At 52.3% G+C, this 14,724-nt stretch overlaps 1 protein-coding gene across 1 annotated transcript; it reads right to left on the minus strand.

The window, feature by feature from the left end:
• Window positions 1-4,815: 4,815 nt before the first annotated feature.
• Window positions 4,816-9,329, minus strand: SELENOW (selenoprotein W). The gene is made up of 6 exons (XM_056136709.1): window positions 9,204-9,329; window positions 7,711-7,735; window positions 7,575-7,628; window positions 7,368-7,442; window positions 7,142-7,238; window positions 4,816-5,117 (listed from the first exon to the last, which is right to left on the minus strand). Exons 1-5 carry the CDS (start codon window positions 9,248-9,250, stop codon window positions 7,158-7,160), a joined length of 282 nt encoding a protein of 93 aa, XP_055992684.1. The 5' UTR covers window positions 9,251-9,329; the 3' UTR covers window positions 4,816-5,117; window positions 7,142-7,157.
• Window positions 9,330-14,724: the final 5,395 nt, after the last annotated feature.

Genomic DNA, 14,724 nt, shown 5'->3' on the forward strand with positions numbered 1-14,724 from the left:
AAGCATATCTCCTAATCCTGGTTTTTAACTCCCAGGTCCTCAGAACCCCAGCGTGGCTAAGAGTGATGGGGTGATTCCTAAGCCCCCCAAAACAACAATAACAAAATTCAGTTTGGTCCTCCCATCCCGCCTGTCGACCTCCCGAGGTGGTGGGGGCTCCCTGGCACCCCCTGGCGGCCACCCTGACAAGACGGGGTCCCACTTAGCAAAGGCTCCAAGCGGATTACCCCGGGACCAGCTGACCCGAGCATTAACAGGATTAGGGCGGGAGCCAGGTGGAGAGGGTCCAACAGAAGCGCACCCGGGAGGATCTGCCCTCAGGAGCACGCCATGGGGTCGGACACGGCCTCCCATTCTAAAATAAATAACTCCCCGTAGGGTGGCAGAGAGAGGCAGAGAAGGTGGGGGCCAAGTGAAGATAAAACTGGAAGTTATTCTATATGATGATAGCAATTCACTTGGTTCCATCAGCTCGACCTCGGACCATTTCTAGTTTCTTATTTTCACTTTCTTGTTTTTGCTTTGTTGCTGTTGTTGCTTGTTTGGAGTTAGTTCAGCACTTACTCCTTGTTCGATGCACAGGGATCACTCCTGGGAGGCTCAGGTGGGACCCTATGGGATGGCAAAGATTGAACGCGGGCCGACCGCGTGCAAGGCAAGCGCCCTCCCCCCCGCTGCGCTATCGCTCCGGACCCACTTTTTTTTCCGTTGCTTGGTTGTTTGGGTTTTTTTTTTGTTGCGTTTTAAACAAAATCCAAATGCACACACTGAATTTTCTCGAAGAACGAGCCTTTGCGAGACGGCGGCCTCTGCCGCCCTCTGCTGGTCGTGCTGAGCTACGGTTTCCTCTGCCCAGCCGGGTCAGCTCCCACCCGCGGGCAACCAGCAGCGATCAAGGGGACAGCTGGGGGCGGGGGCGGAAGCAAGTGACAGGTGACAGGAGGCGCTGGTGGTAGGAGCCGTCAGCAGAACAACAGACATGGAAACTCTGAGACAAAGAGAGTTGGGAGAAAGAAAAGAAAGTGTGAAACGAGGCTCCCCGACCCAGAATGCCTTTGCCCTCAAGCTCTCAGGAAGGGAACAAGGTCTCAGGTTTTTTAAAAGCTCTTCCAAATGCCAGTGACCCAGCACAGGAACTGCTCAGTCACGAAAGGAAGATGTGGTCGCGGTGCCTGACACCCTCGGGTCAGAAACGCACGCAACAGGGGCGAGGGAGGCGGGGGGCATGCCTTAGGAGTCCCGAGAAAGCCAGAATGTGGGCAGAGCTAACAATAGGGAGGGTCTCACCGGAACAAGTCTGTGCCCGTGGGCGGGGCTTTGCTTATGGGCGGGGTCTAGGCAAAGGGTTGTCTGCCAGGTGGGCGGGGCCTTCTCTGTGGGCGGGGTCTAACGTGCGGTTTCTTATTGGTGGGCGGAGCTCCATCTGTGGGCGGGTCTAACAGAAAGGGTGGCTTGTCGGTGGGTGGGGCCTTATCTGTGGGCGGGGTTTATCATTAGGTTTTCTTATTGTGGGCGGGTCTCATAGGAGGACCGTCTCAGCTGTGGGCGGTCTTTCATAGAAGTGCCGTCTGCGTCAGTGGATGGGCATGTCTGAGTGGGCGGGGCCTACATATAACGTATTAACAGGCAGGAACTTCCCTTGTCACCCCCCAGAGGAGGAACAAGGAGATGCTCGGATACGGCTCCATGGGTCACCGCCTCCCCCATAAAAAATTCAAGTTTTGGAGACCACATGGTCATGTGCCGAAGCTCTGAGTGCTCAGAAGCAGCAGGTGACTCAGAGCAGAGCTGTTCCGCAATCTTTGCTTCCAGTCAAAGAACTTGAATTTTGTATCATCCTCCCAACATAAAAGATGCCCCTGTCCTGTATTTTCTTTCAGTTTGGATTCCTTGATGGTGGGATATGGTGTCACCATACAAGGACCCTGACCAAACTTTGGGATTGTGTGTGCAAGATCTGTGTAACTCCATATATCAGTAGACCTCCTTGCAGTTGTTAAAATGTCTCTTTTTCTGTTACATTAAAACATCTTTTTGGGGGGAAGGGGGATTCCACAGTCTAAGCAGTGTTACAGTAGAAACAAAATTATGTTTGTTCTGAGTGTTTTCTGAGTCACACATGGTGATGTTCAGGGCTTACTCCTGGCTCTGTTCAGAGGTCACTCCCAGTAGTTCTCAGGGGACCATATAGGGTGCCAAGGATCAAACCAGGGTCAACCACGTGCAAGGAAAATCACAGACCTGTTTCGTTTGTTTTTGAGATCACAACTGGCAATGCTCAGGGGTTACTCCTGGCAGTGCTTGGGGGACAACATGGGATGCCTGGGATCGAGCCCCATCAGCCACATGCAAGGCAAATGTTCTCCCCGCTGTGCTATCACTCTGACCCCAATCATAGACCTTTTGAGGTTGCTCGTTGCGTTGCAATGACAGGTGTGTTCAGCAGTCCAGATCTCAGTCTGTTAAGGTCACTAGCATCTGAGTGTCACAAGCACATGAAATAAATGATGCAATTCCTCCTCCATCTCACCTACCACAAGTTCATGGTCCCCTCCGTCGACATGACTTGCCATGTGATTTTCCATAACAGAAAAGTTTGTTGCCCACACACAGGTGCCCTTGAGAAGTTTTGCCTCACTTTACTTTTAATTCATTTAAGAGTCTGTGGTTCACAATGTGGTTCATAATTATTTCTAATGCACATAACTTTTATGCCCTATCACAAATGTACCTCCATCCTCTACCCAGGATCATGAGACCCTTCCAAGTCACCTCACCCCCAATTCAATAGGGTGCCTCAGTTCTTGCTCCGGAGGTTTGCAGGTGCTGTAAAGTCTACTAAGATTTGAAGTCAGGGATGTGACTCAGAGGTCCATCTGAGCAGTGCCAAGACCAGGAGTAACCCAAACACTACTGGATGTGGTTCCCCAAAAAGTATCCACTCAGATTTCAGTTTGATTTTATTTCCAGTGAAGCATAACTCACCCTAGGCCAACCCCCCGGATGGATTAGACCCAAAAAAAAAAGTGTTTCGTTTGCTTTGTGGGCCATACCCAATGGTGCACAGATCAATGAGTGGCTCTGCACTCAGGGGATTACTCCTGGCGGGGTTCATGTGGGATGTCTGGGATCGAATCGGGGCCAGTTGCATGCAAGACAAGTATCCTACCTGCTCCACTATGGCTCCAGGCCCCAAGTCTTCTGTGTTTTAAATGATCGGCTGTAAGTGGCTTATTTAACAGCAGTGAAGAGCATGAAAGCTAGGAAAATGCTCCCCCTCACCTTTGTCATGTGGGAACACACACACACACACACACACACACACACACACCTGCCTCACCTGAGTGCAGAAGGCAAAGGACAAAGGAGCATGTATGGGTTGCACCTTGAATAACTTAACTTGCAGTGGGACTCCAGCAGCGGTGCTGGGGTAACCACCAACCCTGAGCTGGTTGCAGAGCGAGTGGCCTGGGCCCACTCTCCTGACCGCAGACTGTATCCTGCTGTGCCCCAAAAGGTTGAAGCCTTATCCCCCCAGGACCTCAATATGAGGCAATGGAGAGGGACCTCTGCATCAGTATTTGAGTCCTCCTGTATCCAGATCGGCTAAGGGGGCAGTGGGAAAGGCACAAACCACAGAGGAGTAGAACAAGACACGCAGGCCAGGGGAAGAAGTGGTGGCCCACGTACGCAGCAGGGAGCCCTCTGTGCTAACAGGGTGCTCAGGGAACCCTCTGCGGTGCCAGGGATGAAACCGGGTCAGCTACATGCAAAGAGCCCTACCCACTCTATTATCCTATGGCTCCATCGTGTGTGTGTGTGTGTGTGTGTGTGTGTGTGTGTGTGTGTGTGTGTGTGTTTCTTGTCCTCACCCAGCAGTGCTCAAGGCTGATTCCTGGTTCTGTGTTCAGGGATCACTCCTGGCAGTTTTCAGGGATGCCGGAAATCAAAGCTGGGCTAGCCACATACAAGGCAACCCCCTCCCAGCTGTGGTATGGTCCTGCCCCATCAGCCCCATCCCAGCTTTTAATTGGTGGTGGGGGGTGGGGGCAGGGGCAGGGGGAGAAGTGGTAAAAACTTGGGCACCAACAAACAGGCTTCTGAAGATTCGATGGTCAAAAATTAATTCAGAATCAGTCATAAGTGAATCTGAGGTGATTCCGGTAGTTTACCCAGATGCATTTCTCCAGCAAAAAGTGAACATGTTTAAACCCTGGGGTTGATCGATTCAAGGCTCCGCTATCCCCACACCCCTGCCCTGGAGCTGTCAGGAGTGCATTTTCTGTTCATTTGAGGGAGAGTTGGGAAGGTCAGGTTTGGGAGCCACATTCAATTGTTCTTTTGTGTGTGTTTGGATCATACCATGGCTCAGGGCTCACTCCTGGCTCTGCACTCAGGGATCACTCCTGATAGTGCTCAAAGAATATGGAATGTCGGGGATGGAACCCGGATCACCATGTGCAAGGCAAATGCCATGCCCTCTGGACTATCTACCCAGTCCCTCAGAGTTAACTCTGGCCTTGCATTTGGGAGTGGCCCCTGGCAGGGGCTCAAGGACCAATCCAACCATGGTCTTAGCCGCCCTACCTGCTGGACTCTTTCAGGCCCTGGAGACTGTCATAATTTGTCAGTAAAGCTGCTGGCTGGCATACCTGATACCTGGGTACCTGGTTAGCACACCCGGTGTCCGAGGTGGGAGGGTGCAGGCTCGAAGACCACAGTAGATGCAGAAGACACAGGCAGACGCAGGCACATGGTGTTGACCCCATCCCATGTTTATTGAATTTGAACCGTTCAGAAAGGTCAGCCAGAATCCATGTCACAGTCACCCAGAGCCCTCCCTCGGCTTCCCTTCAGGAAGGAGACCTAGAGCAGGGCCAACCCAAACATAACAGGGCAAGGAAGAGCTGGGGGATAGGCAGGAGGGAAGGATACAGGGCCAGTATGCAGGATGGACCCTCAGGGGACACCCCCCCCCCACACACACACACACAAAGGCAAAGGCCAGGGGCTCCGATCTTGGCGCCCCACTCAGCAGCCGCGGGGACATCGGGGAAAGACCAGGTGTCCGATGAACATTTCAGTCCTTCCTTTCATGGAGCGTCTGCCGAGGGGGGCTGGAAAGAGGGTATGGGGGTCAGTGAGTGAGGGAGACCAACACCCATCTTCCAGGGTAGGGTCCACGGGACATACCACCCCAACAAAGAGGCCAGCAGCTGGTATGGAACTGACACCCCCTACAGGTTCACACTAGCTCAGAATGCCCTGGGGAAGGGGGGGCCTCTCTAGTTTGGGGGCCATACTCAACGTGGCTGAGGGCTCACCCCTGGCTCTGCACTCAGATCACTCCTGGTGATACTCGGGGGACCATATGGGATGTTGGGGATCGGAACCAGGTTGGCCATGCACATGGCAAACACCCTCCCTGCTGTACTATAGCTCCAGTCCCACCAAAGGTGGACCTCCTGGCCAGTCCCTCAGCTCTCATCATGCAGAGCAGGCCCCCATTGTCCACTCATGCACATCTCCGCCTACTCAGAACATCCTGGTTAATCTGGGTCATGGATCACCCCAGGAATGTGTTCCAGGGGATCTTGGTGACTCAGGTCAGCCTCTCAAACAGTGCCACAGACCATGGATCCAAAGCCTGCAGGCCCTGGACTCCGAGGATCAGTGGGGTCCTCGGGGAAGGTTCTGGCACGGGGCATGATGGTCCTTGCTGGGAGAATGGTTCTGCCCACATTCTCTGTGAAAGGGACACGGGAGGTATTCTGGACCTGCCTGCACCCTTCCTTCCACAACTGTGGAATTCATCAATGGGGGTAGCTGAAGAAATAAAAGTGCTTAGGGGGGGGCAGGGATGCAGCTCAGCCACTGAGCACTCACCTTGCATGTGTGAGGCCTGGGTTCAATCCCTGGCCCCACAAAAAGAAAACATTATAAAATTAAAAATAAATCAGGGTCAGAGGAACAGTATAGCAGACAGGGCGCTTGCCCAGGTGGCTAACCTGGGGTTCGATCCCCGGAACCCCATAAGGTCCCCCGAGCACTGCCAGGAGTGATTCTTGAGTGCAGAGCCAGGAGTAAGCTCTAAACACCATTAGGTGTGGCCCCCAAGATAAATAAATCATCAATCAATCAATTACTCAAGGGCCCATTTTGCAAGGAGGATTGATGGGGCATGGCTAAGGGGCTTCATTCTAGACCACCAGTCACACTGTTTACAGCAGGCTACAATTGTACAGCAGATAGGGCGCTTGCTTTGCATGCAGCCAATCCAGGCTCTATACCCAGCACCCCACAGGGTCCTCCGAGCCCCACCAGGAGAAATTCCTGAATACAGAGCCAGGAGTCACCCCTGAGTATTGCCAGGTATAACCCAAAATCAAAACAATTTTTGTATGTTCTCACGGCTCCACTAAAGGGCCCCCAGGAGATTCCAAAAGGCCTGTCAGCAGGCTGGCTGAATGAGTTAGGACCAAGACTGGGAGCAGGTATACAGCAGGAAGTGTCAGGAACCACACGGGATTCTGGCCTGGGCTAGGAAAGGGGTCCTGCTCTAGCGGAGAGAGCTTTAGGGATCATCTCCAAGGCGGAAAAGTTGAAAATCAGTCTCAGCAGGTGTTGGGTTTCTCAGAGAATACTTAGGGAATGGCTTTCATTCTGGAAGGTTCTGGAAGGTTCTGGATATAACTGCTCAAAGAGCAGACCCTGTAAGAACATGGTTCTAGGTCGCTCAGAGTGAATACTGAGAAAAGCCACCCCCACCTCAGATGCAGAGCCAGACACTTTATTGATGAACACCACTTCAGGTTTTTGTTTTTTGTTTGGGGAGTTACCTGAAAATACTCAGCGGTTACTCTTGGCTCTGTGCTCAGGGATCATTCCTGAATGTGCTCAGGGGACCATATGGGGTGCTGCGGATTGAACCCGGGTCAGTCGAGTGCAAGGCAAATGCTCTCTCCACTGAATTATCACTCCAGCCCCTGTGAAACCCCCTTCTGCCTGCGTACCCTATAGCAGCCTTTAGGACCCTGACAAGAATAGGGGCCTTCAGAATGGGGGAGCAGAGCTGTGAGGAATTAGCAGGGGCTTCTAGGGATTGGGTATCAGTTCAGCTGAGGGGCTGGGCCCCCCTCACCTGGCCCGTGGAACCTTCAGGCCTGAGCCAAGGCGGTTTTGATGGCGGACACCAGCCTCACATACTTGCTCTCCGAGTCCACATAGCCATCACCTCTCTGCAAACAACACAGAAGGGGGCGCTGGGCGGGACCAAGCACCAACATCAGCCACACCCCACCAACCAGCTCCGGGGGCCCAGACAAACGGACAGACAGACAGACACATGGACCAGCAGATGAACAAACCTTCTTAGAATGAACCAGCTTCCCAGCTACCATCACTTCAAAGAACCCGGTGACCTGGGGTGTCCCCTCGCCACACTAAAGGGAGGAAGAGGTGTTGGAGGGGCTGTTTGTCCCTTTCCTGGGAGGGAGAACAGGGCTGAAAGGCGAGGCTGCCCCCCAAACCACCCCCCTGCCCTTTGGGGAGCCCCGCCCTGGCCCAGGGCGCACCACATCCACGCAGCCGGGGAATTCATCTTCCAACTTCTTCTTGAGCTGAAGATACTGTAAAAAGGGGAGATGGGGGGTCAACACCCGAGTCAGTGGGGTCCACACCGTGGCCCCCCCACCCAGCCTCTCCGCTTACCTTGGACTTGTAGCCTCAAGCTCCACTGATGAGGGGTTGGCCAGTGGGACCCACGGAGAGGACCAAAGAAGTGGGATGGTGCAAGAGGTAGACACCCCAAAAAGAAACACGGAGAACAGGGAAAGGACCCAGCGAGATGAACAGGGGAATCCCCAAGTATGAAGAAGGAGGGAGGAGGGAAGGAAGGAATCTCATTAGTACAGCAGATAGCACCCCTAATTTCCACACCCACAGTGCCCTGGGGCCCAGGGAAAACCATCACTCCTACTTCCCAGCTAGGAATCCCACAGGGCTATTCCAGGGCTATTCTGGCTAGTCAGGCCAGGTGGCGGCACCCAGATGGCGCTGTGGAGTGAGTGAATGCGGGGCTATAGGGTCCAAAACGCCCCCATCCACCCCATTTTTTTTTTTTTTTTGCTTTTTGGGTCACACCCATCAATGCACAGGGGTTACTCCTGGCTCATGCACTCAGGAATTACTCCTGGCGGTGCTCAGGGGACCATATGGGATGCTAGGAATCGAACCCGGGTCAGCCGCGTGCAAGGCAAATGTTCTACCCACTGTACTATCGCTTCAGCCCCAGCAGCCTCAGTTTCTTTGCCTATGAAATGGAGCTGCCCATGAGCATTGGCACAGATGGGACCGCAAACCCACAGCCCCATGAGAACCTTCTGCACCCCAGGAGTAGAGTCTGGGAGCTAGGAAAAAACAAGCATTCAGCACTAAATGCTCCCCAAGCCCGCAGGCACTTTCCTTTTGTTTTTTTGTTTGGGGGAGGGGCATCGGGGAACCTTATGGGATGCCAGGGGACCTTATCTTATGGGATGCCCGGAATCGAACCCTGATGTGATGAGCCACGTGCAAGGGAAGGGCCCTCCTGGCTTTACTATCTCTCTGGCCACTAAAATGGGGTGCGTGTGTGTATATCTGTGTGTGTCCGTGTGTGTCTGTGTGTGTGTCTATGTGTGTGTCTGTGGGTGTGTGTCTGTGCATTTGGTTTTTGAGCCACGCCAGTGATGCTCCAGGGACCAGACCGTGCCAGAAGTGGACCACCAGCCGGGCCTCCTGCAAGCAACGCACGCGCTCAGTCTGTTGAACTGACCGCTGGTGCCAACCTTCTAGAACTTTCTTCAGTACCCTCCGCATCTCACGAAAGCTAATCAAACTGGGGGTGGGGGAGGAAAGCCTCAAGGTAACCGAGGTGGCCCTCCCATTCCTAAACTGACCCCCAGGTTCCGCTCTACAGACAGTGGCTGGGTGGGGGGCGCACGGACATCCCTGAGTGTCGGGTTCACCTTTGACATCTGAGAAGTCACAAACTGGGGCGAGGGATCAATACCCCTTCTTCGCCCCCTCCTCAACACCACCCCCACCCCCACCCCCACCCCTGCATCCCTATCCAGACCGAGGGCGACCCGGGGCGATCCCAGCCCAGCCCCAGCTCCGCGCGCGGCCCGGGGTACGGGGAGGGAACCTGGGATTGTCGCGCTCACCAATAAACGACCCGCACCGCGACAGCCATGGTCCTGGATCGCAGCATTGTCGGCCAAGCAAAGCCTGAGCCCACACAGGAGGACCAGGAGCTTCGAGGACGCTGGCACCAGGCGCGGAGGCGGATCCTCCTCGGCTCCACGGAGCGAACCAACATCGGGGGGTGCGCAGGGCGCAGGAGCCCGCACGCGACAGTGACAGTGGAGGGCTGCAGCCCTGGGCCGGCTAGTCCCCACACTCAGCTCTCCCCTCTCTCCTCCTATCGGGACCCAGGGTGTCGCCGCAGGGACGGTGTCCAGAGAAACCACGACGCGGCCCCTCCCCGGTCCCCCCTCTCCGCGCCCAAATGGTCCGTCTCGTGGGGGCGCGGCCGGGACCAGCTGCTGAGCTCGGAGGAGACAATTGCTGCGGAAGGGGGTTCTTTCTGCGGCGTGCGCGGGGAGGGGAGGCTCCGCGCCTGTGTTCCCCACCCTCGGAGCCGGAGGAGCCAGAAAGGATGGGGGTGCACAAGGCACTCTGCCAGGGAAGCGGCTTCCACTGCGCGCTACAGCGCGTCCCGGCTGGCGCTGTCCCTTGAGCACCCCCACAGCGGCCCGGAACTCAGCGAGGTCCTGCAGAAAGCGCTGCAAATTGGCAGCTCCTGGTGCGGGCGGGGACGGCCCACTCCCACCCTCACCGTCCTCACCCGAGCGAAACCGCATCCGGGGAGCATTCAACCGCGTAACCGAAGAGCCCTGCGACACTCGTGCCCAGCCCTCCGTGCCGGGGGACTGACAGGGCCCTTTGCACCCGCCGATCCTGGGGTGGGGGTAAAGAGGGTGAAGCCCGCTGGCAACCCATTCCCGGCTCACATTACCCCCACGTCTCCCCTCGTGGGGGTAATGTGAGCCGGAGATGGGTTTATTGGCAGCAAGAATGAGACCAGCTCGGAGCACCAGGACAGCGGGGAGGGTGCGCGCCTTGCACAAGGCCGACCCGGGTTCGACCCGCGGCATCCCAAGTTGAAAGAGGACGCCTCAGTTTCCCCTTACGGCTCCGTGTTAGCTGACTTCATCTTACATTTCACGCATTCCTGCAAATTCCTGGGCTCTTTCTGAGACTGGGCAAATTTAGTTTACCAAAACCGTAAATTCTGCCCCAGATCTTGAATTCCCAGGAGACTAAGAGACAAAAGGGGATATCTGGAGGTAAAATATAACCTAAAAGTGAGTTAAAGTTACCCCGTGAGCTATATTTTGCCTTAGGGCTATATCATGCCCTAAGGAATATAGATAGTAAAAGAAAAGAATCACGTTTAAGTCTATCAAGTATTGAAGAACAAATCAATGAGGAGATACTGTCCCTAAAGCTTTAATACATGTTATTTCACTTATACAAATATTTTAAAAAATAATAAATTATTAAATTTTTGTATAGTCAGATAAACAGGATTTTCCAAAATCTCCAAAGGAATGATATTATATTAATTTTCAAATTCACTTATTAGCTACATTTAATTTTTCATGATTACCAACATTACCGCTGTGTATTCGATATGCCAAAACCAGTAACTACAACTGGTCTCATTCACCTGACCCTGAAGGCTTCACCGACATGGCAGCACTGAGAAGGATGAGAAAGGAGAGGCCGACAAAATCTCAAGGCCGACCTAGGCTGCCACAACGAAGGAAGACAAAAATGATCGTCTGTACTTTCAATGCACGTACGCTAGCATCAGATGCATCCATCGAGGACCTGATGGTACAAGCGCGAATGATCAAGTACGACATCATTGGTCTGACCGAGACAAGAAGACACGAATCTCACCATGCCGTTTTCGACACTGGAGAAGAATTGTTCCTCGGAACATGCGATAAAAGAGGTGTTGGAGGCGTCGGTGTCCTTGTCAACACAAACGGTCAGACTTCTTTGTCAAGGTCATGAACGATCGGTTTGAGGCCCTCCATGTTCCCGGAGCGAAGAGATGCCATTGGGCTACACTAGCACGCGACAGGGACAAATGGAGACGTTACTGGCACCCGCTCGAGCAAATCGACGACTAACGGGAAGTTAAGTGATTAAGTGACCAACATATATATAACCTATGTATAATATATAACCTATAATGATGTGTATATATACATATATCTAACCTAAAAGGTCTAAACACACTGTCTCTATCAGTCTAAGTGGGAATGCAAAATGGTAATCTTATTTTTTTAATCTCTCTCTCTCTCTCTCTCTCTATCTCAGATGCCAGAGCTTGAACCCAGGTAATCTTATTTTAGCAATATAAATGGACCCTAAATTAACAAAACATCTCTGGAAAACTAATGGGACTCCCTTAATGCTTTGATAAGTAACACAAGACCCAGTTTTTCCTATTAAAACAAACACACACACACACACACACACACACACACACACACACACACACACACACCATACTCAACTTAGTCCTATACTAGGTTCCTCCCTACATGAGGAGTTTCTTTCTCTTCTATTTTCCAATAAGCTTTTCTATTTTCCAACTCTGACTGAGCATCTTTATTACCAAGTATTTTCATTCTTTGTTTTTGTTACTGTTGTTGTTCTGGGGGCCACACTGGGTGGTGCTCAGGGCTTACGCCCAGCTCTGTGCTCAGGAATTACTCCTGGCAGTGCTCAGAGGACGATGTGATGCCAGGAATCAAACCCTGGCGAGCCACACACTTCCTGCTGTACTAACACTCTAGCTCCCCAAAAATATTTTCATTCTTTATACATTGAAGAACCTAGGAATCTGTACGAACAGACACATGCCGTCACCACTCCTGAATCAGTATGGTCCCCGGAACCCCAAGAGTGATCCCTGAGCTGGGTGCCAGGAGTAAGCCTTGAGCACCGTGGCCCAAAAAACATAAAGAAAAACAAGAATTAGAACATCAGTTCAATAAAGATAAACTCTGTCCCAGGCCTTCCTGGCCCAGCCCCTTTGCCTCCCTGAGCCTTCCCTTCCAGATAGAACCTTGTCATCTCTGAGCAGGTGAAATGGTGAAATAACAGGTTTGAGGAATGTCTATCTGTCCAGCACTTTACACCCAGCTGGTGCATTCGGAAATAGAAGATTCAATTTGTTTGTGTCTCTAGACCAAACCCCAAACCTTAGCATATCAGTCCCTCAATTCCACTGAGCCCTGTCCTCCCGTTGTTCATCAATTTGCTCGTGCGGGCACCAGTAACATCTTCATTGTGAGACATGTTGTTACTGTTTTTGGCATACCAAACACATCATGGGGTAGCTTGCCAGGCTTTGCCATTCGGGCGAAATACTCTGGGCACCTTGCCCTGCTCTCGAAGAGGGGTGGAGGAATCGAACCCAAGTTGGCCAAATGCAAGGCAAACACTGTGGGTAGGGCGTTTGCCTTGCTCCCGGCCGACCCGGGTTCAATTCCTCCTCCCCAGTAATCATGAATTCACAGAAATCCTATTTACTTGATTTTAACTTTTGGAGGGATTTGGGTCACACTGGGTGATGCTCAAGACTTACTCCTGGCCCTGTGCTCAGGGATCACTCCTGGCAGGGTTCAGGGGGGCATATGTGGTGCTGGAGATCCAGCCCAGATGTACATGCAAGCACCCTACTGGCTGCATTATCTCTCCGGTTCCCCAAAACCCTATTTAAATGGGGTCAGAAACTCAATATAATTGAGGTCAATTGAATCTGAGTTATTGGGGGGAGGGGATTGGTTTTTGTTTGAGGGCCACACCCGGCGATGCTCAAGGTTTATTCCTAGCTCTTGGATCACTCCTGGCGGTGCTCGGTGGACCACACAGGATGCTGAGGCTCAAACCTAGGCAGGCAGTGTTTAAGGCATGTGCCCTACCCACTATCACTGGGGCCCCTGAGCCCAGATTTAAATGGGGTCAATTGAGTCCCCCACGGAAAGTGACACATCCAGTAGGGTGTGGCCCCAAACAAACTGCATACATACATGCATGTATGCAGGGAGAGGCATGTATGTATGCACATATCATAAGGTCAGGTAGCTGGAAAGAGTCTGGTTGTCTGCACTAGGAAAACTACCAGACCCGACAAGCCCTGCAGTTCCCGTGGGGCTTTGCAACTATTTCCGCTTCCGGTGTGGGGCGGGCCGAGTTTCTACGGGAAAGGACTCGTGGTTCTCTCCAGGATTTGCTAGCTACCGCGCACTACTTGTTGTTTACCCCCTCGCCCCCCCCATCTCCCCCAAATAAAGCCTGTTTGTTGCGAGAGTAACGTTGCTCTGCACTTTCTCATGCTTCCTACTCCTCCAGCCACACAGAAACAGCGGGACCCTCCAGGGTCCCCAGTCAGCGCCCTGTGCGTCCTCTGCGGGCACCTGGCTCTCCAACCCCTGCTGACAAACAGCCCGGCGGGATTTTCAGACTGAGCCTCGGGGCGTCTGCTCAGCTCCCCAGAAGCATGTTTCGGGGAAGCTGTCGGCGTGAGTGTGAGCTGTGCAGGCTCGCTGTGGCGGCTGCACCCACACCCCAGCGCCTCTCTTGGGAGCTCCTCTCCAGTCTGCACTGGGGATCCTTCCCAGTCTTACTTGCTTCATTGCCAACAAAACCCCTTTTCTTTCTTTTGCTTTTGGGGACACACCCGGTGGCACTCAGGGATCACTACTGGTAGTGCCCAGGGGGTTCTAAGGGGTGACCCAGTGGGCCCATGCAAGGCAAGCACCCGCACCCTGCCCCACTGTACTATATATATCTCAGGCCCCGTGAAAGGGTTATCTCTTCTTAAATAGGTAATGTATAGTTTATTAATAGCACAATAAAATTATTTTTCAAAGAAAGGAATGAAAACTTCTTACATTATTAAATATTCATTTTTTTTCATTTTTCATTTCATCATCCTGTTAATCGTCGATTGCCTCGAGCAGGCCCCAGTAACGTCTCTTTCATCCTAGCCCTGAGATTATATTCACGGCTCTTTAGGAGAATGAGACCCATCATTGTTACTGGTATTTGGCATATTTGGTACGCCACGGGGGGTTTGCCAGACTCTGCCCTGTGGGCAGGCTACATTGGATAGCCTGCAAGTTTGTCACTTTAAATATTAAATATTCACATTAAATATTCACACAGCCATATTTATTACATTGCCTTCTACAAACCTATAGAACTTAGCATCACGTACAAATTTGCAATTCTAAAATATTCCCTTTTTTCTTTTACTTTTTTTTGGGGTCACACTGGGCTATTCTCAGGAGTTACTCCTGGTTCTGCACTCTGAAATTACTGCGGGCACATTCGGGGGACCATATGGAAATGCCCAGGATCGAACCCGGGTTGAGTGCAAGGCAAAACACCCTACCCACTATACCATCACTCTGGCCTTCAATTCTAAAATATTTCAAGTGATGAACAACACTTTCTCTGGTGATCAGTGTTAGTCAAAATAGCCCTAAAGGAACATAAAGCAACAAAAAGGGAGACTAACACCCAGGAATGGCTGAGATTAGTACCAGGAATTTTGCTCCATGACTTGAAGGCCAGCCACACGTGCTAGGTGAAAAG

Source organism: Sorex fumeus, unplaced genomic scaffold (assembly GCF_029834395.1).
Source record: "Sorex fumeus unplaced genomic scaffold, SorFum_2.1 ptg000122l, whole genome shotgun sequence".
Taxonomy (NCBI): Eukaryota; Metazoa; Chordata; class Mammalia; order Eulipotyphla; family Soricidae; genus Sorex; species Sorex fumeus.